At 42.3% G+C, this 26,038-nt stretch overlaps 1 protein-coding gene across 1 annotated transcript in view; it reads left to right on the top strand.

The window, feature by feature from the left end:
* Nucleotides 1-26,038, top strand: part of LOC149871352 (solute carrier family 9 member C1-like) — a 200,449-nt gene that overhangs the window by 128,993 nt on the left and 45,418 nt on the right. Inside the window, exons 16-20 of the mRNA XM_090034612.1 lie at nucleotides 1,491-1,640; nucleotides 2,548-2,599; nucleotides 8,298-8,446; nucleotides 15,256-15,381; nucleotides 18,801-18,899. Of these exons, the coding sequence (XP_089890738.1) occupies nucleotides 1,491-1,640; nucleotides 2,548-2,599; nucleotides 8,298-8,446; nucleotides 15,256-15,381; nucleotides 18,801-18,899 (576 nt within the window). The remainder of the gene's footprint in view (nucleotides 1-1,490; nucleotides 1,641-2,547; nucleotides 2,600-8,297; nucleotides 8,447-15,255; nucleotides 15,382-18,800; nucleotides 18,900-26,038) is intronic.

The following is a 26,038-nucleotide window of genomic DNA, read 5'->3' on the forward strand; positions in this document are numbered from 1 at the left end:
CAATGGGTAGTTTTAATTGATGAAGTCCAGCTTGTCCATGTCTTAAATGAAAGCATACATGGCATCTGTTTTTTGTCAAATGACTGCTTCTTTGCTCATCCTTTTTTAATTTCTCAGAAACTTCCTGTGTTTTGTGCCTGCTAAAGAGGAAGGTGACAGCTTTGTGAGATTTACATTTTATTTTTAATTCACTTATTAATATTCTATTTGAATTTGCCTCTATTTATCCTTTCTATTTTCTGTCTTTTAAAGAGGCCTCTGTGGTCAGTATTGCCTCTGCCACTCATGTCCACAAGATTCAGGTTTGGAGAATTCATTCCCCTTCCTTGTTTTCTTTTTCAGTAAAGTTTTTCTTTGCCTTTACTTTTTAGCTGTAGGGGACCATCCTTTGATCTCAAACCTGTCATTTGAAGGCGGGAGTTCATTTATCTGATATCTTCAGCATCCTTCCTTTTGGAACAATGTAAACTTTTTTCTCCTCATATAAAGTGGACAAATGCAGCAACACATATTGACTTTTCTGTGTCAGCCCTTTAAACATGTTTACTGCCTATTTTGCAATGCAAGCTTTGCTGTCATGATGCAGAAGCAAATTGGAGCTCTTGATGCTGTGAGATCATCATTTGTCTCAGTACAGGGGAAGACTCAGTACAGGTACCTGGAAGACTTGACTAATTGGCAGTTTATTTCTGAACATGTGTACCCACAGATCTGTCTTCACTCAGTGCACCTACTTACTGTTAGAACCAAAGAAGAGTATCTTTTCTCATCAGTGGAGCAGCTAATGAACTGAATTTTTAAGAATTCTGGCCAGTCTTGCATACTGAAAGAAAAATAATTATTCTTTTCGTGAATTGTATTAAAAGTATTAAACATGCAGGAGTAAAATAAAAACAAAAAAATTACTGAGGATAAGACTACTAGAAATTATATCAAACATTTAAAGGTTAACAATGTAACTATCAATACTAGGACAAGATAGCACCAGTTGAACACGCTAAAGACAATATTTGTGTAAAATCATCCATCCAGTCAATCCATTTAACTCAGTTAATAATCGATTCTGAATACTAAAACAGAAAGTTGCAGGCACCAGATGTTAATTTAATTGTAGGTCACAAAAAACTTTTACTTGAAGCAGTGACAATCTACAGCTTAGAGTCTTTGCAGAGGAGCTGAATTCTGGAAATTAACCCCATAACTACAGCAGTTAACCTTTTTATTTTTCTGATTTCCATGACATAAATAAAAACAGGCTTTGTGAGATACTATAATAAGAGAAAGTTTAAGAGAACTTTCACTAAACAATGGCAGTCTAGGATATACATGCTGTTCTTAGTATTGACATAAATCTAAGTTAAATTTACAAAATATAAATACACTTTAAGAATTCTAATTCAGAAAGTTCCCATTTCTCTTGAATCATTTATTTTATATATTTGGTTATTTGGTTTGCCAGATATATGTTATGTCAATATTATATATTTCAGATTGTGATACCAAAATTGATATACCTGTTGAATAAACAAATAAACAAACAGCTAACCTTTAGGTATGATATTGCCAAAGGATATGTTCAAGGTGAAGAAGATACAAAATATTTAATTGAACAGATTGCTGGTCATGAGTCTATTTCCCAGGTGAGGGAAAACACTAGCTAGGGTAAGAAAAGCTTTAAATGTGCATTTTGGAAATCTTAACCTGTATTATTACAAAAGTTATAAACTCACAAATTCACGATCACAATTTATTCCCTACCTAAATGAAGATGTTAGAATAATCAGACACTTGGACATTTGGCTGGGATGGTTTAGTTAGGGATGATCCTGGCTTGAGCAAGGGGCTAGACTAGATAATCTTGTGAGGTCCCTTCCAGCTCTGTTTTCCTATAACCCTATGATCCATCAGGCTCTGGGGAACCTTAAAGGGGAAAAGACTTGTTAAAAAACTTAATCTGTTGTTAAAAAATAAGTTCTAGCAAAACTGACCCAACTCTGGGAAATTCATGCTGCTTCTCTGTAAAGAATGATGAAGCTGCTTCTCCACTATGAACAATGCAGAACTCCTGTATTTGAACCCTATGTCATGTCAGGGGGACTGCTGCTGCTTTAACTATGATGAACACTGAGGTGGCCAAGCCCCTGTCAGAGCCACATTTCTGATAGCAGATGATGTTATTCTGCAACCAGATCTATACCAGCTTTACCCCATGGAAGAAGATTTGAGACTTTTTTCTGCCAGCAGCAATGTGTACATGCAAGCTTTTGCCAACAAAGCTACATGGTTTATGAGGAGTACTCTTTTCCCACCTGTGGCCAACTTCTCTGCCAGCAGAACCTTGTCGAGAGGGTCTGGTTGACTCAGACCTTGTCTAAGGGTGTCAACTGGAGTCTGATGACCTTCTGCCTTAATAGCTCAGGCTAACCCTAACTCTTTCATTTCTACCAACCACCTACATTAGTTTGACAAACTTTACTTGTATTTGTAGTAAAATGTGAAAAAAAATTTACTTTCCTAATAGAAATTGCATTTGCCTTTGTTTTACAGGAAATAAATAAAATTATGGAAAAGAACAAACAAGATGCAATGAAAGAGCTAGGTAAATAAAAAGATTATAGATTACAAAATATATATCACTCATCTGTAGATAACTTTGAATCAGAAAAATGATTACTCAACTGTAACTGGATTTGAGATAATTATCAGTATAGATGTATGAGAGCCATCCTTTCTCTCCACTTCTTTGGAATCTAAGTACAGAACTTTGAAATATCAAAAGAAGCTGAGAAATAGATTAGCAGAGTGGGAGGGTTTTGCCTGTGCCAGTGTTGAGGCCTGGCAGCAAGGAGCTATCAGGGCCAGACAGCTTCCAGCTGGACTTGTACAACTGCTGCTAATTCCTGTTCTCCTGGCTCTGGTCCAACATGGGTCAGGTGGCTTTAGCAGTGTGTAAGCTACAAGGTGCGGGGAGGGAACAGGACTTTCCCCATGCCCAAGCTGGAGACAGGCTGTTAGGAGCTGCCCACATTGCCACTGCTTCTTCTAGCCCCCTGTTCCTTGGCTGTGCCATGGGTGCAGTTTCCAGCCAGTGGGGAGCTATGACAGGACCAAGCATCTACAAACTGTGTCCATGCGGCTACTGCTTCCCCCCTTCCTCCATTTGTGGCATAGGCACAGCCTCCAGGCAGTGGGGAGCTATGCTGGGGCACGGCAGCTTCCACCTGTACCTGTGTTGCAGCTGGTGGAGGGGATGGGGATGTGGTGGTAGTGCAGACACAATTTGCAGATGCCTGGAAAGTGAACCAGCATGAAGGAGCAGGTAACTGGGAGAAGTGGCAGCAGCGCAGCCTGGCCCCAGCCAGGGAAAGCACCCCCCTGCACTGCTGATACACTACTGAAGACGCCCAGCTCACAGCAGACGAGAGGTGAGTTGTTCTGGCCTGCAGCTTGTTGAAGATTGCCAGACCCTGGATTAGAGCTAGAGATCTTCATGCATCTTTGGCTGGTGTCTGGTCAGCACCTTAGAAGAGTGTGTGGTATCCCAATAACCAAAGCTTTCTAGAGGATTCTGGTGAAGATGTGAAGCAAGTTTATGTATCCTGAGAATGCTGGGGAGAATGGATTATTAAGTTTTCTTGCTTATTGTAGTTTCGGATTTCAGCTGGAATCACTTTCATAGGGAAGTGAAAGTTTAATTTGGCTTCCATCTCTACAGATTCATTCAGAAGGTTATTTTGTTTCCCTTAGACTTGTAGCTGGAATCAATTTTCCTTTTATGTGGTTACACATTTTATTTCGGATGTCATTTTATGCATTCCATATAATAACACTGATTTGGCAAGCAAAATGTAACCATGCTAGACTCAGCTACAGACCACTTTGGTAATGAAAACAAAAGCTGATTGTTTTCTCATGTTGGCCCAGTTTAAGCAGAAAAGTCTATGTTATGCATGTCATTCCATAAGGCAGCGTTGTCCAATTGTATGTCCCCCAGGCTCCTACCTGGCTTGCTCCTCTTATCACTCCAGGTGCTATTGCAGCTGAGGTCTTTAGTCTCTTCCTCCCTCCTTTAGCTTCTGCTTCCTGCTTCCACTCCAGGGATGGGCAGCTCACAGTTTGGTAGAGGGGATTGGTTATAGCCTGTGGTGCTAGGGCTCACTAATCCCCTACTGGTACAGCCTATACTTCATTTGGCTCTTGGACGCTTACAAGTTGGACAGCTCTGCCATAAGAAATGGGGCACTTTGGGTGACATTCAACAACTGATGTAGCTGCAAAAGTCACATATGTCAGTGGCTTACATGGCTACATTGGCATTTTAAATTCTAATAAGGTGTCTAGCCACAACTAAAGGATTTACCATGGCTATATGTAGCTGCGTAAATCCTGTCTGCATAAGGGTGACTAACAGTTACTAGCTGTGCAAAGGCTTTGAGTAGCTACAGCCATTCTAGTGGCTGTAGTTATCTAGAGCCCTACACAACCAGAATAACATGGCTGTCCAAATAGACTGATTAATGGACATTGCCTCTGATACAACAGTTGAAGTTGCTACATGCTTTAGCTACCTTCTGCACCAAAAGCTCAGGTCCTGGGATTTGCCTTGACTCAGGGAGGCATTGAAGCCAGTCAGAAGCCTCTCTTGCATAGGTGCAAAGTTTGCTCCGTGCAGTCTTCTTCAGCAATCCCTTGCAGTCGAGGATGATTGTCTTCCATGATTGTCTCATCTATGTATCTGAAGATGGCTGATGAGGTCTGTTCAGGATTGAATTGACTCTACTGAAGCTCAGACATGTGTTTGAGTGGTCCTGGATTCTTGATTTGGTCTGCAAGATACTGTTTCTGCCACTTCTGCTTTTTCATCTCCTGTTGTTGTTGTGAGGATTCAGAGTACTAAGGTCCCTGCAGCAGACTCTTCCTCCATTTGTGGCAGTCCTGGGTGATAGTCTCCCATGAGTTGACATTAATGTTGCGATTTTTTTAAATTGGCCTTGAGGAAGTCCCTGAAGCACTTTCTTTGCTGTCCTCTTGAGCATATGCTTTGGCTGAGCTGGGATAATAAAACTTGCTTTGGGAGCCTGGAGTCAGACATTCAGGTGACATGGCCAGCCCAACAAACTTGTTGTCAGATGATCACCACCTCAGTACTTATGGTGTTTGCTTGTAGGAGTATGCTAACATTAGTGCATCTATCTTTTCACTGGGTTCAAAAGATTTTCCTCAGGCAGGATTGATGGCACTTCTCCAACAACTTTAGTTGTCTCCTGTATGTTGTCCACATCTCAGCTCTGTACAGCAAGGTGGGGATCACGACCACTTGATAAATCATGAGATTGGTTTCAGAACCAATGTCATGATCTTCAAACGCCCATTTCTTCAGGTGTCCAAAGGCTGTACTTACCCATTTGAGGTAATATTAGATTTCTTTGCCAATGTCAGCCTTCTGAGAGAGAGAGCTTCCAAGGTATAGGAAATAATGTTCTCCAGAGTCTCATTGGATCTGGATTACCGGACCTGAGGACTGTTCATTAGGAACTTGCTGATGGAGGACCTTAGTCTTCCAAATGTTAAGCATCAGTCCCATTTTGTTGTTTGCTTCGGTAAAGACGTTGACGATTGCTTGAAGGTATGCTTCCCAGTGAGCACAAACTACAGCATCATCAGCGTATTGGAGCGCAATGATTGAGGTTGGGGTGATCTTGGTTTTGGCTCTGAGTTGGCTGAGGTTAAACAGCTTACCATCCATTTGGTAGTTTAGCTTCACTCCAGCTGGAAGCTTGTTGGTGGTCAGATATAGCAGCCTGGCAAGAAATATTGAGAAGAGTGTTGGAGCAATGATGCAACCTTGCTTAACTCCTGTTTTAACCTCAAAGGGATCTGTGATAGTTCCATTACTGAGAACTACCACTTGCATACCATCACGGAGCAATCAGAGAATGGTGACAAATTTTGGTGGGCATCTGTATTTCAAAAGGATCCTCCACAACACTTTTTGACTGACAGTCAAAAGCTTCTGTGAGATCAAAGAAGGCCATGTAGAGAGGCTTATGTTGTTCCCGGTATTTCTCCTGGAGCTGGCAAGCTGTGAAGATCTTGTTAGTTGTATCTCTTGATACCCTAAACCCACACTGAGATTCCAGGGGGAACTTTTCAATAAATTGAAGGAGACACTTCAGGATGGTTATTACAATGATCTTTCCTGTGATGGACAGCTAGGTGATCCCTCTGTAGTTCCTACAGTTGGACTTGTCTCCTTTCTTGAAGACTGTCACAATCATGGCATCCTTGAGGTCATCTGGGATTTCCTCATCATTCCAGATCTTTAAGATGAGAGCATTAAGGTGTGATATAAGCTCCTCTCCCTATTGCTTGAAGATTTCTTTGGGGATTCCATCTGCTTCAGATGCTGTGTCATTATCTGCTTGTTGGCTTTCCTCACCTTGTGAAGAGTTGGAGAGATTCCGAGAACATCTCTGACTGAGTGTTGGAGGATGGAGTTGAGAACAGTCTTGTCAACACAGAGTCTCTATTGAGAAGGTCTTCAAAATGTTCCTTCCAATGGGCTTTGATGGGCTCCCCTTTTTTTGATCAGGTCTCCTCCATCCTTAGGCTTCAAGGGGTTTGGTCCCTGAGTGCTTGGACCATAGATGGCTTTGGTGGCACTGAGAAAACTGCATATTGTGCATATCAAAAAAATGTTGAATCTCCTTAGCCTTGTCTTTGCACCATTTGTTCTTCATAACACGGGTCCTCCTTTGGACCTCTGCCTTGGCTTGTTAGAGATTCAGTTTCTTTTGCTTGGAGTTAGTATCATTTTGCCAAGCACAAAAGACCTTGTGCTTGTGATTGATCAACTCTTGGATCTCCTGGTCATTCTCATCAAACCAGTCTTGATGTTTCCTTGTAGGGAATCCAAGTGTCTCTTCATAGGCACTGATGACGGTGGCCTTGAGAGCACCCCCTCATGCTCCTGATATTTTCTCATTGTTGTAGATTGGAATTCACCAATTTTTGGTTCAGGGACTGATGGAAGAGGTCTTGCTTGCTTGGGTCCTTGAGTCCTTCAACACTGATCTTCCATTGGCATTGCTTCTGCTGCAGCCATTGTTTGGGAACCAGTCTGAGTGACATAACTAAGTGGATGAGTCAGTGTTCAGTCCAACAGTCATCAGCTCCTAGCATAGCTCAGGTGATGCAGGCATTTTTGCAGTCTCAGGTACAGATGATGACATAGTCAATCAGGTGCCAGTGCTTAGATTGTGGGAATTGTCATGTTGTCTTGGGCCTGTTTTTTTGGTGAAACAGGGTGCGGGTGATGGTGAATCCACGTTCAGCACATTTGGTCAAGAGGATGCTAGTGGAGTTGACCTTTCCTACTCCTTCCTTGCTAATGGTTCAGTTCTGGAGGTTAGAGTCCCTTCTGACTCTGGCATTGAAATCACTGAGAAGAATAAGTCTGTCTCCCTCTGGAACATCAGAAAACACTTGGTCAGGTTGCCATTACTCCTTGGTTTCATTGGTGGCATCAAGAGGCGAGGCATAAGTGCTGATGACAGTGGAATATTGGCTCCCCTCCAGTTTAAGACAAATAGTCATGAGTGGCTCATTAATTCTGATAGGGAACTCATTGAGTAGTTTGAGTTCATTCTTAATGAACTCCACATGCAGTAGAAATCACTGAATACTGCAGTTACCTCCATATACCAGATACAAAACCTGGCTTAGAGTATTGGTGCTGGGATTTGCCACCATGCAGGGAGGCAGCTTGAGTGACTCAAATACCTCGCTGTGCTAGAGGTAAAGCATGGGTATTGAAGTCAAAGGTCAAGCCCACAAATAATATTTATAGTATTCTAAAAGGTCCAGACTCAAAAATTAAAACAAACTTAAAATAAAGCTAAGAATATTGGAATGAAATCAGACATAAAATTAATCATATATATATTTAGCAATGCACAAGAGGTAATAAAGTTTTTTTAAATAGTTCCTGTCTTATTGATAGAGGTTTATGTTTTGATAGAGCAAAAGAGTCTTTTTTTCCCTCCAAACTACAAATCAAGGTCAGAAACAGTTATAAATTTCTTGTTTTGTGGAAGATCTAAACAAAAAATATGAAGTGAAGGATTTTTCCGTAACAAGGAAGAGAAGGTAGAGTATGACTAACAGAAATAAAACAAATAATTTTCCTTTTATTAACTTACTAGCATATTGAGGGTGTTTTCTCCATGTGTGGGGCAATGTCACACTTAAAAGTGTACTCAGGTGAAAATGTCAAAACATGTTCTTATTTATTATAGGTTTAATGCAGCGTGATTATCCAGATATCGTTACTGCTCTGAAAACCAAACAAGCAGTTCAAACAGTGCTAAACACAGCTTCAGAAACTCTTGAAGTCTTGAAATCAGGAGGAATTGTTGATAAAAACGAAGGAGCCAAAATAGAGAAGGTAAAAGTACTTCAGAAGTCTGCTTGTATATGCTAGCTTCTACATGCAAGTCTTTCAGCCATATAATTTTGGCAAGTGCATTTTAGCAAAGTTGCTTGATTCTTTAACTTCCAAGGCTGTCATGGTTACGTTTTGCAGAAGCAAAAATATTTTAAACAAAATGCTGAAAATCATTTTTAAATGGAAGCAGAAAATCTTTATAGACAAGTTCCAGGGAGGAATACTTTATTTTTAGCAATGGAGGCCAATGGGGAGGGGCAAGAGGGAAAGCAACTCTTAGGCTAAGTACAGACGGTCAAAAAGCCTGAGGTGAATCTGATCCAGTGTACACAGGTTTCTCTAAGCTGTGTAGGTTGGACCTTAACAGAACTCGTGTTCACTCTTCCATTGGCTAAGGCAGGCAAATGCCTGCACTGGCCAAGACCAGAAAGTAGAGGGCACTCCCACATGCCTCCCAGCTTCACCAGGCAGTGAACACTCCAGCCCCACCCCTCCACCAGTTCTCCGCTTCTTGGCCACAACAGGGTGGGGAAATGGACCCCCTTGCCCTGGCCATCCCCAGCTGGGGTCTGCACAGCAGGTGCAGCAGGAACTCCCGAGGCAAATACCCCAGTGGCTAAGAGGTGGGAGGCTGGTGAGGGGGCAGGGCTGGGATGTTCACTGCCTAGTGGAGCCAGGCTGTAGGGGTAAAAGCCTGCCGTGTGAAAGCAAGCGATCAGTGAGCTGGGCTGTAATGCATCCTGGGATGCCAGGGGACCACAACCTAACGTGTCAGGAGGGGATCTGCATCAGTCTAACCTAGTGTGATTCAATCTGCTACTACATGCATCCAGGTCTATCTTAAACAGGATTCCTCTGTTTTGAAATTGGTTTATGTACATTGAACTTGCGTTCTGTTACAGGTTTAGACTGGTTGCCAATCACTTATACCAGTTCATGTGTAATTTCTGTCCCCAGCCTTATGTTTTTCTATAGACTCAAAGTAGTCTGAATAAGGGGGTGATCTTTAAGTTTATTTTGGCCTGATTTTGTCTTTTCCCCAGTGTACCAATACATCTGAGAAATCCATTTTCTCATACCACTTCCATTTAATATCAATCCATAGCTTTGAATAAGGTTTCACATACCAGTTTATAATATCTTTCAGCTGAGTTACAGGATTATATGCCATTATGTTTGGCACTTAAAGACCCTACATCTTAGAATAGGGGTGGGCAATTATTTCAGCTGGAGGGCCACTTAATGAGTTTGGGGCACCTGTTGAGGGCCACATCCATTGCTGTCACCTAGCATTTCTGATTTATTATAATTAATTTGACATCCAGAGGCTGAGTATTATCTACATGTCTGGAATATTGTTGCTTAAGGAGGACAGAGGGTCTTTAATAAAAAGCAGTATACCAGCTGCAAAACGTCTTCCCCCCCCCACACACACATATTACAATTCTTGCCTACATAGAAGATTTTAGAGATTTGATATTTGAAGATTGATTCAGCAATGTCCTCTCTCATAAGGTCTGTTTTATCTTTCTCTTTCTCTGTTCTGCCTGTTTGGTTTACCCCTGGTGAAGCCACGCTTGATTCTGCAGGTCCTGTAAGCTGCTTTGATGAGTTTGGACCTCCCAATGAGTTTTTTAGAGAAGTAACTTCTCAGATTGATCCCCTTACATGAGCTATGCATTCCACAAACAGAGGATGTATTCTTTGGAAGTTAAGGGGGTCAGGGATCAGTAATGTTTGTGAGCTGTGCCATTTCCCATTTGGAGCTCTAGTTTTAGGCAGCAATCTGCTTGTGTGACCCCTGGCTATGTGCTCTGCATCATGCACAAACAGGTGTTTCCCAAGCAATAAAAGCATCTTGGATTTTTTAGTGGACCAAAACTACTAATACTTTATGGTCTTTTGACTCATATCAGTTCCTTATGTTTTCACAAAATGCTTGTTCTTACTTGTGGCCAGCTTGGTGTTAGTTGTCAGGGTCCTCCTTGTTCTGACATCTTGCATTCTCTCTTCCCTCCTTTTCTCCTACTTGTACTTGTTTAATTTTCTTTGGGATTTCCTAGGATCTGAAGGAACGAGAAGTGGACTCAGCCTATATATATTGCTTAAGCACCCAAGATTAAAGGTTTTATGAATAACAGAGCATGTTTACATGTCCATTAAAGTGCAGTGGTTATTGTATATCTAATTTAGTTCTTGTATAATCAAGTTACTGTGCAGCAGCACTGGCAAACACCTTTTTATTGATGCCACTGCACAGTACCCTAATAATATTCTGCAGTACCATATAAGCACTCCCTGTGTTGTGACATGGTAGTGTGCAGTGTTATTAGGCTACTGCGGAGCTAGCATCTTATGTAGATGTGCCCAAAGTGTTTGTCTGGGCAACAAAAATGATTAGAGGGACAGGAAATATGACTTATGAGGAGAGGCTGAAGGAACTTGCCCTGGGAAGGTAAGTGAGCCAGTGTAATTTGTGTGTTTGGCTTGCTGAGTGTTTGTTTCATGGGCTGTGTGTGTTTTGGGCATGTGCTCTATTGAAGCTGGGAGTGTTGCTAGCTGGGTGATTTGGGTGATGTCTACCTGTGCCTGACAAAAGCCCTAATGAGTGGGCAGAGCCAGGGAGTCTCCTTTTATACCAGCATGGTATAAAAGGAGACTCCCTGAGTGACCAGGGAGCAGGCAAACAGGGGCACCAGTTTGCAAGCAGTTCGCTGGTCAGTTGCAGGTCAGTTTGCTGTTCCCCTCTTTGAATGGGGAGGCTTTAAGCTTGGTGAGAGGAAGCAAGGTAAAAGGAACTTTTTGGCGCCCAGGAACAGTAAATCAGGGAGCTTACAGATGAGTTTGCTAGGGAAGGTCTGCTTGGAAGAAGGGCAGCAAGAGAGAGGCAGCAGATTGAGACCCAGGGAAATGGCTGGAGGATGTCACAATGCCAAACCCACTGCTGCTGCCAATGCTTGCACCTGTGAGGTGTCTGTCCAAGCAGGACTACTCACTGTCGAGGCTTCCACCCAGGCCTGGTTTGGCACTATGGAAACTGCAGCTTGCAGGTTCCTTCCAGTGATGGCCAGGCAGGAGAGTGCCCACGATGTGAGTAGAGCCTCCTGCTGGTGTCCCTCAAGGAGCAGGCAAGAGAGGTACAGGAAGAGGCAGCAAGGCTTCAAAAAATCTTTTGCCATGAGGACTTCATTAATTTGATGCTGAAGGAGACCTGTAGGACTGTGGAGGAAGGGCTGCCAAAGGTAGAGCTAGAGAAAGAAGAAGACGTGGACTCCCAGAAAGGTGGAAGCTGGAAGCTTGTGACCTCTGGCAGCAAGCAAAAATCTTCATCTCTACTTGCATCAGTTTGCCTAGAGTACAGATATGGAGCCCTAGCAACAGAGGAGGAGAAGCATGTTCCATTGGTGGAGGAGGATAGACCAGGCCTCCCCAGGATGGGAAGGATTGAAACCAATGCCACCAAGAAGAAACATCAGGTGGTAGTGGTGTTTGGAGACTCCCTTCTGTGGGAGATGGAGGCATCCTTCTGCCGGCTGAACCTGTTGTCTTGGGAGGTCTGCTGCTTGCCCAGATCTGAGATGTCACAGAGGGATTACCAAGAATCATCTAGTCCTCTGACTACTACCCAAGTGCTGCCTCATCGAGGTGGGCACCAATAATCCTGCCAGGGGATATCCTAAGCAGATCAAAAATTACTACAAAGCTTTGGGTGCAAGAGTAAAGGGAATGGGGGCTCAGGTGATATTCTTCTCAATCCTTCTGGTCAAGGAGAAGGGCTCAGGCAGGTGCGGGGGCATCCTGCAGATCAATACATGGCTGCACAGATGGTATTACCAGCAGGTCTTTGGCTTCTTTAACTATGAGATATTGTTCCAAGAAGGATTGATAGGAAGAGATGGGAGCTACCTAACAAAGGGAGGGAAGGGCATCTTCATAGACAGGCTTGCTAACCTAGTGAGGAGGGTTTTAAACTAGGTTTGCTGGGGGAAGACCAAAGGCCTGAGGTAAGTGAGGAAGTGGGTGACTTGGAGGAAGTGCAAGTAGGAGGGGGCAACAGGGGAGGCATTTTCATTCTTTCTGAGAAAGTAGGGCAAGCGGCTAGTTACCTCAGGTATCTATACACGAATGTGCGGAGCCTGGGGACCAAGCCGGAAGAATTGTAAGTCCTCGTACAATCACAGAACTATGATGTGAGTGGAATAACAGAGACTTGGTGGGAGCGCACATGACTGGAGCACTTTCATGGATGTGTATAAACTGTTCAGGAAGGACAGGTAGGGGAGAAGAGTAGGAGGAGTTCCATTTTATGTAAAAGAGCAATACAATTGCTTAGAGCTCCAGTATGGAACTGAAAAAACTCCAGTATGGCCTGTTCAAAGAATCTGGGTTACAGTCACAAGGGAGACCAACAAGGGTGATGTCACAGTGGGGGTCTGCTATAGATCACTAGACCAGGAGGATGTGGTGGATGAGGCTTTCTTCAAACAACTAGCGCAAGTTACCTGATCTCATGGGGGACTTCAATCACCCTAACATCTGCTGAGAGAGCAATACAGTAGTGTACAAGCAATCCAGGAAGTTTTTGGAGAGTGTTGGGGACAACTTCCTCGTGCAAATGCTGGAGAGGCCATCTAGGGGCTGTGCTCTTCTCAACTTGCTGCTCACAAACAGGGAAGAATTGGTGGGGAATGTAGTAGTAGATGGCAACTTGGGAAGCAGCGACCATGAGATGAATGAATTCAGGATCCTTAGAAAAGGAAGGATAGAGAGCAACAGAGCAAGGACATTGGACTTCAGCCAAGCAGATTTTTTGACTTGGGTAACTCATGGGCAGGATCCCCTGGGAGATCAGTTGGAGGGGGAGAGGAGTCCAAGAGAGCTGGCTATACTTTGAAGAAACCTTACTGAGGGTGCAGGAGCAAAAAGTAGTATTTAATAGCAGCTTTCAATTACCGAAGGGTGGTTCCAAAGAGGATGCAGCTAGACCAGTGTTTCCCAACCAGTGTGCTGCGGCACAAAAGCATGCCATCAGAAACGAACAGGTGTGCCGCAGAATTTTGCCATGGCAATAAGTTACAATAGGTATGAGGATGGGGAATGCCTTAACAGGTGTGCCGTGGAAAAAATTTGTATTAATGTAAGTGTGCCTTGGGCTGGAAAATGTTGGGAAACACTGAGCTAGACTGTTCTTAGTGATAGCAGATAACAGAACAGGAAGCAACAGTCTCAAGTTGCAGCAAGGGAAATTTAGATTAGGTATTAGGAAAACCTTTCTCGTTAGGAAGGCTGTAAAGCACTGGAACAGGTTAACCAGAGAAATGGGCAGAATTCCCATCCTTGGAGGTTTTTAAAACCACACTAGACAAAGCCTTTGCTGAGATGATACAGTTGGAGATGGTCCTGCTTTTAGCAGAGGCTTGAACTAGATGATCTCCTGAGGGCTCTTGTAACCCTAATTTTCTGTGATTCTATGATTCTAACTCTTCTGATTCTTTAAAATTGATGTCTAGGTCCTCTGTAGAAGGGCTACTCCACATGGTGGCCTGGAAGTCCTAAGCTTTAAGTCCTTTTTAACCATACACATTTAAGCTTATTTCCTTGAGTGGTCTCTAATTTTTACCTTACACACTTACTTGTCTTTTCCAAGCTACATTCCAAACCAGACGGGAAGTGATTTTTCATCCAGGAGATTTGCTTAGGTGATTTATCTCTGATGCATACAGAAACAGTCTTTCTGTTGCATCCCCTAAGTTATTCATAGCTAATCCAGGTAGGGTTAAAGAGCAAGCTTTACTTGCTCAGAGATAATTTTGGATTCTTCATTATTCACAATGAAGGGTATGGAGAAATATACTTTTCTTGCAGCTTCAAAAGGAGATGGGGAGCTGATGCTGAGGAGCTCTCAGCAGCTGTTATGCTGTAACTGTTTCATATACATGAATGAACCTGTAGTGATAAGCGAGAGCTAAATCATCCCAATTTTGACCCTGGATGAAGCAGGATTAAATCCTGAGTGATTTTGATAGAGTAGCATAATTAGTGGTGGGCAAGCAAGGCATGAGTCCTGGGTGCTGTCTAGCAGGAGCACTGGAATGGAGGTAGGGTAGCCCAAACCTCGGGCTGTGAGGAATGGGGCAAGAGTTGGGGGGTAGGAGTTCCCTTGTCTGAGAACAAAACTAAACGTATCAAAGATGGCTTGTACGTAAGTGCTGGGTAAGTGCTTTAAGTCTTAAAGGCAACATTTTTCAACACTTCTGTGCAAGCTATATGGCTATGGTATACCTAGCTTCATTCTTAGGCCTACTGTTAGCAATACCTCTCTATGATTTGTGTATGTACTGATCAATGGGTGTATTAATACACACTCCAGTCTAGACTTAGAAAAAACAGTTCTGGCAGATTTTGCGTCAGATATATTCTGTAATGTTTTAAGTCGTCGTTCCCTTTATTCTGTCCCCACACTATCAGCCAGTCCGCTTAAATGGTGAAGTAGTGGAAAATATCAGTTGCTTTCCATGAAGGCCCAAACTGGTCTATCGCTCCACAAAAAATAAGTGTGTGTTTTGAGTAGTCTCATTGAAGTCAGCTGAACTTCTCACAGTGGATAACACTAAGCATGTATATGTATCTGAAGCATTGGAATCTAAGTACAGCACAATGATAAAATATGTTTGTGCTAGTACACAAGTGTCATTAAGACTTACAGAAATAAGAGGTTCAGTGGAAATAATCCATGTAAAGAGCTTATCTGCACAAGAGAATTCAACAAATTTTGAATACACAAAAGTGGTTTTTTTCTTCATGAGCAGATGATTCTCATTAAAAAAAAACAACTGGGAACTCTTCCATCTACTATTGCACCACCCACTGCAGAGGAACTTCTACGAAATATCAGTTGGTTAGAAAATGAAAAGAAACAAATTGAATTCATTCAGGTAATATTTAACTTTTTAAGTTGGTTTTGATTTCTATATAATGTTCTATTTTCCAAAGAAAAATATTATAGAGGTGTTAGTCTTGACTTCGCAATGAAGGCTCAGTTGAGTTCTTCCCTTGAAAGAATTAAACTACTGTTATGTATGAAGAATTCATCATATCCTGACCAAATTTTAAAGTACTTATTGTTTGAATACTGAATTAATTTTTTTGAGAATTTACAAGTAAACTTGCTAATTGGACTTAAAATTAATTTTAAAATGTTTTTTTAAAAGAAATAACACACTGGTTAAACCTTTACTTGGATGATCTTAGGCTCAGTCTCCAGCATAGTAAAACAGACTCTGAATTTTCCTTGAATCCCATATAATTGAAATCTTTCATTTATGTGAAGAAATTAGTTTCTACTTAAGCAAAATTATTACAGTCATATCTAACTGTTATAATTGTAGACAGGTCCAGTTCAATAGTTCACCTCGCTCCTAATTGGAGCTGTTGTAATATCAGAGGTAACTCGGTCAATTATAACACTTCTTGAACTAATTTACATGCTACAATTCTACGGATAGGAATAAGTCAATGGCATGGGAGACACTGGGCACATCTACATGAAACGCTAAAAGCGCAGTAGCCAAATTCTACTGCATATTAGCACATAATGGCAACAGCTGTGCTAATGCGCAGTACAATTAGTCTACTGCACATTAATGTCATGAAAAAGATCCACCAGTGCTACGGCACAGTACCAATTATCGCACATTAAGTTAGTAGCTGTTTTTACAGGTAGTCACCTTTATGTGCCGTAATTATGGCACATTAATGCACGTGTAAACATACCCCTTGTGTCCTTGTGTCAGGAGTTCTCCTTAGTAGATAATTTGGCACTTTCTGTTACTAGTTTGGCTCCAGCTTTCACTGCTCTTAGATGATCCACGGTTGCACATTACCTGTTGTGCTTATCAGAGGTGAATCCTGTTCTGATAGACTGGATTAGATTCTTCGCAGCAGGAACTCTGATGGGAACACAGGGGCCATCAGTTAGATAATATTGACAGCCCCTCTCATATTGCATAAATCCTTGAACCATTTGTCCCTCTAGTACAGCACACATCCATGCTGACCTTGCATGATCACCTTTCATTCCTGCAACATCCCTCTTCACAATGTTGTCCTTGCATGACTGGTTTTCCCTAGTGTTGGTTCTCCATGGTGCTGTTTATTGGTACTGATTGAACCAAAGGAGAGGTGTTAGGGTAAATCTTTAAGGAAAACTTCCTCACTGTTTTCTTTCTTCCAGAAAGATGACTGTTGATGCATATTCTGGCTTTAATAGCTTATCAGCTGGGAAAGCATGCACATCATCTGCTTAAGCAGCTTAATGAGCCAGAGTTAAGGTGTGGGACTGAAACATTCTGAATGGTTCATGCCTTGGAGGAGTGCACCTGAAATTTGGAAACTCTTGTACTATCTTTTTTCTGAGAAAAAAATAATTCCCAATAAGTAAGTTTAGTTCTTCTATGAATAACAGATGATCCACATACATTAACAAATTAACTCTCACTTGTCCAGCTTCGTTTTACTTTTTCTTGTGAAAAAAAGTCAAACTGGAATACAACCCACGTGCATGGAATATGCACCAGAAATCTCTCAGGTTGTAAACAGACGTCTTATTTGAGGTGATCCTGATGGTTCCAGTTTTGACTCAGATCAAAGTAGAAATGCCACAGCCCTTTACACATGTAGCCCTTCTAACACGCGTTGCTGCTCCTCTGCCAATAGTTGGCCAGGGAGAGCACATAGCCTGACAGGCTTGCCCCTGGAATGAAGCAGATTTAAGTTAAATGAGCCACAGTTAACTTAAGAACATGCACAGCGAGGTGTCAGCACAATGTTAGCACACTTTATCTGGCATATTTTACAGGTAATTGAAGACTGTTATCATGTGCCCTCTTTGTTGCCTTTCTGACAAGTTAAATATAACTAGTTCTCTCAACCTTTCCTTACACAGCTTTATCATTTTTGTCACACATCTCTGAACTCTCTCTAACTTCTTAAAATGTGGAGCCCAGGACTGCATACAATACTTGAGATGAGGCTTAACCAGTAATGAGTAGAGTGGTCCCATATCTTATTAAATTAATATTCTTGTTGAGGCAGCTCAAAATAACATTTTTTTCTTTTGTGACCACATCACATTGCTGACTCGTGTTGCATCTATGATCTACAAAAAACCCAAGATTTTTTCTTAGCAATACTGTCACCCAACCAGTCAGCTCCTATTTTTGTATATGTGCTTTTGATTATTCTTCCCTGGGTTTAACAGCTTGCATTGTTTCCGTTGAACTTCATCCTGTTGGCTCCAATCCTATTTTCCAGTTTGTCAAGATTCACCTGAAGTTTACTCTTATCCTCCACTGTGTTTTCCATCCTTCCCAGTTTCATGTTATCTGCAAATTTGCTCAAGGCATTCTCTATTCCAGCATCCAAATTGTGAATAAACATGTTAAAACCACTACACCTGGGGCAGATCTACAATATGAAATAATTCAGGACAGCCTTTTGCTGATAGGGTTAAGGGTCAGGCTTTATCTGCTTAGAGATTGTTTAAATGGATTTCTATGCGTGTAGGAGCATGATGCAAATTAGCTAGGTGGGTCCACTTAGTCTCATCAGAGTTCATTCCATGAGAACTGAGACTGTCTCTGCTGAAAGAAGCATGTACCTATTTCTGAAATCTGTAGAGCAGGTTTATCATGTTTGAGCCCAGTGCATTCTTTTATAAGCTACTACTCCTTGGCAAAGGATTCCAGATTGGATGCCCATTTTGGTAGGTTTGTCTTGCATTCATTGTTTAAGTAGGATTCGTACTGTCCATCTTCCAGTAAACCAGCAGCTTCTTTTTAATCACCAGCAATAGAATGTATATAATAAATCATTCAAAAAAGATGGAATTATTGCTTACCTTATAGTAACTGTGGTTCGTAGCACATGGGTTCCATAGCATGCCTGCCTTCCCCTGTACAATGAAGTCTACGAAAAAAAGAAAGTGAGTGAGTGTTGGTAGCTTACATAGTTAAGGTTAAATTGTTTTTTAACCTTTTTTTAAATGATCACAAACAGATTTGGATTTTTTTTCATGTCTTGGCCTATGCCATTGCTGCTTCCTTTAAGGAAAGTAATTGCATTGTAATACTTATTAGTGCAATATTAACTTGTATTGATTGTTTTGAGTGATGGAGACTTCTACTCAGTAACATATTATATGAAGTCTTAAAATATCTCATAATATTTATTATCTCCTAATATGATATTGATTTCGTAGTGTTTGAATGTATAGTCTTTCATGTGCTACTACATACCATATATTACATAGTGGTTTATTTCAATTTACAATGACTATGATTGTTGTGACTTTCAGAAAAAAGCAAGGCTTCTTTGCTATGATTATGGAGATGTTATATGTGAAGAAGGTGAAATGCCACAAGGAATCCATCTAATTATTTCAGGAATGACAAAGGTAGGTTACACTTACTTATCAAAATTAAGTATCCTTGGGTGCTTGTCCAGCCTGTGGAAAAGGTCTCCATCATCTCCACTCATCATTTGTGAAGAAATTTTGTAAGACTATTTTCTTTAGTGAAAGACTTACCCTCTACTGTAGAATCCAGCTACATTATAGGATTAATATATTAAGTCCTCAGTATGACCTCTTAGAGCCTGCTTTTAGGCCCCTGGCAAACCTTTCAATTAAGATGTGATTAACCTGTTAATCACACCATAAATAATAACTGTGCCACATGTTCAAGGAATTAATGGTCCAACAAAATGAGAAACTGGCACAAAAATATTCCACAAAAGATGTGTAATGTTTGTGTGGCAGGTTTCCATCACACCTTAAAATAAATGTGTGGCGGGGTAGCCAGAGCTAGCTCAAGGCCCTGGTGCTGAGATCAGTAGTCAACTGATTGCTGGTCTCAGCCCTTGGACCACATCTGAATCTTGAACTGGCCCCAGTGGAGTTACAAGGCTGGGACCAGCAATTGTTGGTTCCAACCCTTGGACTGTACAGGAGCCTAGAACCAGTTCTGATGCAGTCCCAGGGCTGGGCCTGACAATCAGCTAATAGTTGGTTCCCATCCCAGGATTACTAGGATTTAGTCTGATTGCCATAATTGTGTCTTTGAATGCATGAAGAAGCAGGAATGAAAAATAGATGTTAAAAAGCACGGGGGCTAAGACACACCCCGTTTCACCCTGTTGATGTCAAAGGTGCTTGATTCTTTGTTTTCATACACTTCAGCTGCTTTCATACTTTGATGTAATGAGTGAATGATGTTCAACAGTTTGCGGGGGACAACTCAGTTTCTTCAAATAGTAAAAAGGCCCTTTCTGTTGACTGTATTGAAGGCTATATGCAGCATTCATTTTTCTGTACATTTCTCTTGCTGTTGCTTGACTGAAAATATATCAATGGTGGACCAAGCTGTGTGAAAACTATGTTGACTTGCAAGATCGATTCTTACACTTAGAGGCTTTAGCAAGTATGATGCACGTGACAATTTTTCAGAAGATGCTCAACAGAGAGATACTTCTGTAGTTGTCACAGTTGCTTCTATCTCCCTTTTTTTTTCTATAATTGTACAAACTGAGCATCTTTGAAATCTTGTAGTACTGCTTCATCTTTCCAGGAGAGCACTATAACTTCATGAAACTTTCCAAGTAATTAGTTGTTTGCACATTTGTAGATTTTCAGTCACTGCCAGATGCCTTATTCCCAGGAATTGATTTAATGGCTTTCTGGATATCTTCGAAGGTAGGCTCATTGTCTAATTCCGTCATAACTTTGAACTGTGGTAATCCTTTGAGTTCTTCATGTTTGAATTCAGTCTCACTGCTGTATAAAATTCCATCGTGTTCAATCCAGCCCTCAAGTTATTTTTCTTTATTAGTAATGACATGTCCATGTAAGTCTTTCAGCAGAGCTGTTCTCTTCTTAATTGGATCAATTTCTTGTTTAATGCCTTCTTGCTTTCCGCAGCTATCACCTGCTTTCTGAATATCATTACAGTTTCAGCCAAAAATCTTGGGCATACTTCTTAGCCTCCTTTTGCATTGTCTTTGAGTCTTTCTCAGATTTTCTAGAGTTATTGTGTTAGGAGATTTCTTATAGTTGGTTAGCGCTGTTCTTTTGTTCTTAACCCTCAACCAGTGGTAGAAGGGTTTCAGAGTGCTCTTCACACCAGTTTGCATTTTTCTTGCATTTTTTGCCAAACACTGTTACAACATTCCACCTGTTAGTTTTTAAGTTTTCCCAAGCCTTGGCTGTTAGGTAAACTTGCTTTCACAATGTCTTCACTGAATAGTCTGCATTTTTCAATGTCTTTAGTTTGGCTGATGTCTGTCTGAGGATGACTGGTGGTTTTGGTGCAGTGAATCTTTTTTACATTGATTCTGCCTTTGCAGCAGACTAAGGCTTTGTCAGTGTCACAATCAGCATTGTGATAAGACCTCATATGTAAGATTTCTTTCAGGTGGTTACACCTGGTCAGTATTAGATCTGAATATTGCCAGGGCCATGATCTTGGATGTTTCTATGTTGTCTTTCTTGTGATTTTCCCAGTAAAGTTGGTGTTGGTAATGCATAAATTTTGACTTATACAAAATTCTAACAGTCATTAACCATTTTAATTCATATTACCAATTCCATGTTTCCCCAGAATACCAGGCCAATTAACTATATCCAATTCTTGCATTGAAGTCACCACGTATTATAGTTGTCTAATTTTTATGAATTTTCACAATCTCTTCAACTTGTTGATAGAAAACATTCTCATCTTCACTGCTAGCTTGGAGGGTAGTCTCATGGACACTAAACAATGTGAAGCCATTCTGTATATGCACCTTGAGTGTCTTGAGTTGGATACAGCAGTGGGGCTTTCACAGAAAGATAGTAAGCTGTTTCTAATTGCAAAGCCTACTCCCTGCTTTCTCCTTTCTCCTGCTGGTTTCCGAAGCCATAATAAAGTGTAATCTTTCTCCTGGATACAATGCGTATTTCAGAACAGTGTTTCTGATAATGCAGCAATGTAAATTCTGAGTCTAACCAATTCATAGTTTACTAGTGCCATTTTTCCATAAGCCAGAATCTGAATTGAACCGAGAGGTCAGAGTCCAAACATTCCAGCTTACAAGTTACTTTATTATTTTGACCAGTATAGATCACACCAAGACCTTCAATATATATGCCTAGGCAAGAGTATGAGGAGTGGAGGCAGCCCTAGACCTTCCACAGAGTTCAAGGGTGTTTATACACATGCTACAGGAGTGTGTGTGTGAGGGGGGGCATTAATTAGAGGGGCTCTGAGAGGGAAATAAAGCTTTTTTCTTTCAAACATGCATGTCCTGAGAATGGTGCTGGTGGCTGGCCAGGAGGTGGGGGGGTGCTGAGGCCGGTGTGTTGGAGCAGGGACTGCAGGAAGGGGGAGTCATCCAGGGCTTTTTGCACCCAGTGCCCTGGCCCCTGCTGGCTGGCGCGCAGCTCCCCTGGATGGAGGGGGGCCTGCTGGGGTCAGCAGGGCCAGCACAATGGCCAGCAGGAGTGCGGGGCATTGATTGTTATTGCCAGGGGTAGGGGTGCAGCAGTAGGGCGCTGGGTGTTGCTGGCAGGGGCAGGGGCTGGAGCTGCCATGATGTGGGGAGGCAGAGGACAAGGATGGAGCTGTTGCATGCTGCTTCTGTGCTGGGCACATGGCTCCTGGGCAGGGAAGTGGCTGGCCAGGGATCAGAGGGCGGGGCTATGTTTCCAAATGGCAGCCAAGTGCTGGCAGCAGGTTTTGGCTTCTAAAGATGGCTGCCAAGTGTGGGCAGCTAGGGCCGTACTCTGGATCTCCCCCCAGTGGCCACATGGCAGGGCTGGAGGGACTTCGCACTAAATTTAGTCTGCACATGTAGACACCTGCCAAACATTACTTACTGTGCACTGGCTTAATGCACAGTAAATTTAGTCACGACTAATTGTATGTGTATAGGTGCCTTTACTGGAGTTAAATGGCTTTTATGATCAAAACAGTTGTCTCAGTCCAGAACACAGAAGGGCTTTATGACCAAAAGTAGGTTGGTGTTATCATACTGCATTAAGTTTCTTTTATGCTCTGTCCTAGGTCATGAAATGTGTAAATTATCACTGCATCATAGTTTTATGTTTATTGTAAGTGTTTAAGGTTAAACCTGTTCTCATTTGCATTCCAATCCTGATGCAGTGTTTGCAGGGATTCTTTCTCTATTGGTTCAGGCCCATTGCCCATCCTCCACCCTGCAGTGTATGTGGGCAGGCAGATATGCCTAACAGTCCAGTAGATTCATGTTACAAGCAGAAGTGTAATGGAATTTGTGCCTGTTTGGTTTCTGTACGTGTGCTCTTTTGTTAAGGGACCAGGAAAATTGCAGAGACTGGAAGTCAGAAGGAGGTTTCTCTCTACTTCTCTCAAAATCCATTTATCTTTCATAGGCTGGCTGGATTGTGGCCAACTAAGCAAGCAAAACAGGGTTTTTTTAGGTTCCTAAGGCCATCTAAAAAGCTATTCCACAATCAGTGTCTTATTCTAGAGACCATTCCTAGCATGCTACCTTGCTTTTATAAGCAAGCAGAAGACGTATGAAGCCTTGGCATCAGAAGAAAAATGGAGCCTGCGTTATTGGTAAAAGAAGCCAAGTCATACACCCCAAATACTGGGAAGAGTGGTACTGCTGCCACCAAGAAGAAGCAGAAGGTGGTTGTGTTGACAGCTCCCTTTTCTGGTGATGAAGGAATCTATCTGCTGGCCAGACCTATTATCTCAGGGGTCTGCCCCCCAGCAGGATGAAATGTTACAGAAGGGTGTGGGCTTTGGCTTCTCTGACCAGGTGCTGGTGTTCCAAGCAGACTGCTGCACAGAGTGCAGGTGGAGTCCACCTGGCCTAGAGTATCAAAAGGACAGGTTAGCAATGACTTAAAATTGATGTTTTGAAGTCAGGAGGGCTGAATAAGATGCTTCCTAGAATACTGAATTAATTGACAGAAGTAATTCACTGAAATTTTGAAGGCTTGACTGTAGTTGTTTGGACCCAAAATACCCAGTGGCAAATATTGCATTTATATTGTATATAATCCTTACTTTGATTGTGAGAATCTTTTAAGCTACTTTGATTTATAGATTAAATCCTTTCAAGGGTATTTCAAAATACTTTTCTTTATAAAGACACTTCAGGAGGGATCAAAGGAATGAAAATATGCAGACTGGAAGTAGTGAGCTGTTTTGTTATGATTTTCACTCCAATCATCTAGAACTCTTTGGTCCAGCTTGGTTCTTTTTGGACCTTCATCCTGATTCTTAATATGCATCTGGACTAAGACAGCAAAAGGAACACTATGGTATTGCCACTTCTCCTGGCTTTGGCTAATGATTCTTGCTTTTACCCACTCCCAAGTGTCCTCTTCCATTTATTCCATGTATTTGTTGCTCTTTTCTTGCTTTTTATTTTCTCTTTAAGAAGAGGCTGGTTTAGCCAGCCAAAGCAATCCCATCTTTTGCAGAACTGCTCTGAGCATGAAAGGCAACTGTAAACAGTTTCTTAAATCTTCTCATGCTAATACAAATTTACAAGGTCTGAATGTCTGATAATGGAGCTTTCTGTTCCCTCATTTCTCTAGCAGCAAAGTTTCAAATAAGAAATTAAAATTTACATTTTCAGTTTTGGCTATTCTTTCCTGTCCTCTTCATGTGAGTGTGTTTCCTGTTTTGCCTCCAAAGTAACCAGATCAGGTTTGGGAGCATCAGTAGCTCTAACTTGTCTCAACTTTATTCTTTTATTAAAGTACATCTTTAACATCATCTAAATCAGCAGCTTTAACAAGCGACAGTCTTGAACAACCTGGTTCTGGTTCAGTATGGGCTGGGTGGCTTTGGAAGTGCATCAGCATTGGGGGGGTGGGAAGGGGACAATTCCTACAACCAGCATTCAAATTCAACTTTGACTCTTGTGGGCTCTGCAAAAAAAAGTTAAACTGGTTCATTTATTAACAAGGCGACCGAATAGAAGGAGCAATCCAATCAGAGACACCCCCTCGCCCAGTTATGATTTTCAAAGCTTACAGGAAAGCTCTTGTTTCTTATGTTCCAGACCCCTCAGCCCTTCCTTGAATGGCTTGCCGTGTAAGACTCTGATCATATGAGTGCCTCTTCTTTGGCCTCTGTCAAGCTTGTCCATGTCCTTGTTAAAGTGCAGTGCCCAGAACTAGACGCACTACTCCAGCTGCGGTCTCACCACTGCTGAGTCAAATGGAAGAATCACCTCCTTGGTTTTGCTGGAGATGCGTCGATTGATGCATGCCAGAGTATTATTTGCCCTACTGGCTACAGCATCACACTGCCAGCTCATATCCATACCGTGGTCTATTATTACCCCTAGGTCTCTTTCATTTGTGGTCTAGTAAGTCTGGTACCACCAAGTCTGTAGGTGTGTTGGGAGTTGCTCATCCCAAGTTAGAGCACTTTACATTTCTCAGCGTTGAACTTCATCAGATTCTGATCTGCCCAACTTGCTAGCCTATCTAGGTCTGTCTGTATCTATAGCCTATCTTCAAGCGTAACCACGCTTCCCCATAACTTGGTGTCATATGTGAATTTGGTTAGTGACCTCTTCACCTCCACATCCAAATTGTTAATAAAAGATGTTGAGAAGTACTGAGCTGAGCACCAACCCCTGCAGGACACTGCTGCCCAGTTCTCTCTAGGATGACACGGTTCGTTCACTACAACTTTCTTGGTCCTATCCTGCAACCAGTTGCTTACCCACCTGACAGTGTCAGAGTTAAGCCCACAATCCTCCAATTTTCTCACGATGACATTGTGCGATATTATATCAAAGGCCTTTTGAAAATCTGGTGTAACAGGGGGGCCTGCTGGGCCGATTTCACTGTGGCCCACATACCTGTTTCTGGGCTAACTGCCCACTTTCTCACCCACCACGCCTTGTTGTTAATTGATGTTGATTAAGCGGGAGGCTGCCCATTTCTTGTCCTGATGCCAGGGGGCACTATCTGCAGCTCCATTCCTCCCCTACACCACAGCCCAAGCCTCACAAATGGCATCCAGATGTTATCCATATCACCAGCCCTGCACTGGGCCCCAGAATCCTCCTAGTTGGACCCCACTTAGATCCCTCCATTCAGGCAGCCTATTCTGCCTTCATTCCCGGCTACATAGCTCCCTGAGCTGCTTTCCCCTTATGGGTGTGGTCCCCCTGGGACCTTCAGCTCTACTGACCCTGACCCATCTCCAGGCCAGTTGGAACCCCAGGCCCTCAGCTCTTGGGCTTTCCTTGCGGTGGGCCCCTGGCCCTTTGACCCTTCCGGTTGTGGCCCGAGCTTGGACCAGTCGGGGGATGTCAAGACAGGTTAAGGGTCTATGACCCAACTCTCTTTCTCTCTGGGGTCCACCTTCTACACCCTACAAAGGGGGTAACCCACCCAGTTGTGGGGGCTAGGTGGTTAAGGTTCCCCAACCCACTTTTCACCAGCGTGGTAACTGGCCTGGCATTTCCTGGCGGCTCCTGTGCCACTGAGAGCCCCACCAGGCCACCCACTCCCAGGAAGGTGCAGTTTTAGGTCATGCCCAG

The sequence above is a fragment of the Crocodylus siamensis genome, chromosome 2 (assembly GCF_052110815.1).
Source record: "Crocodylus siamensis isolate JL-2025a chromosome 2, ASM5211081v1, whole genome shotgun sequence".
Classification (NCBI taxonomy): Eukaryota; Metazoa; Chordata; order Crocodylia; family Crocodylidae; genus Crocodylus; species Crocodylus siamensis.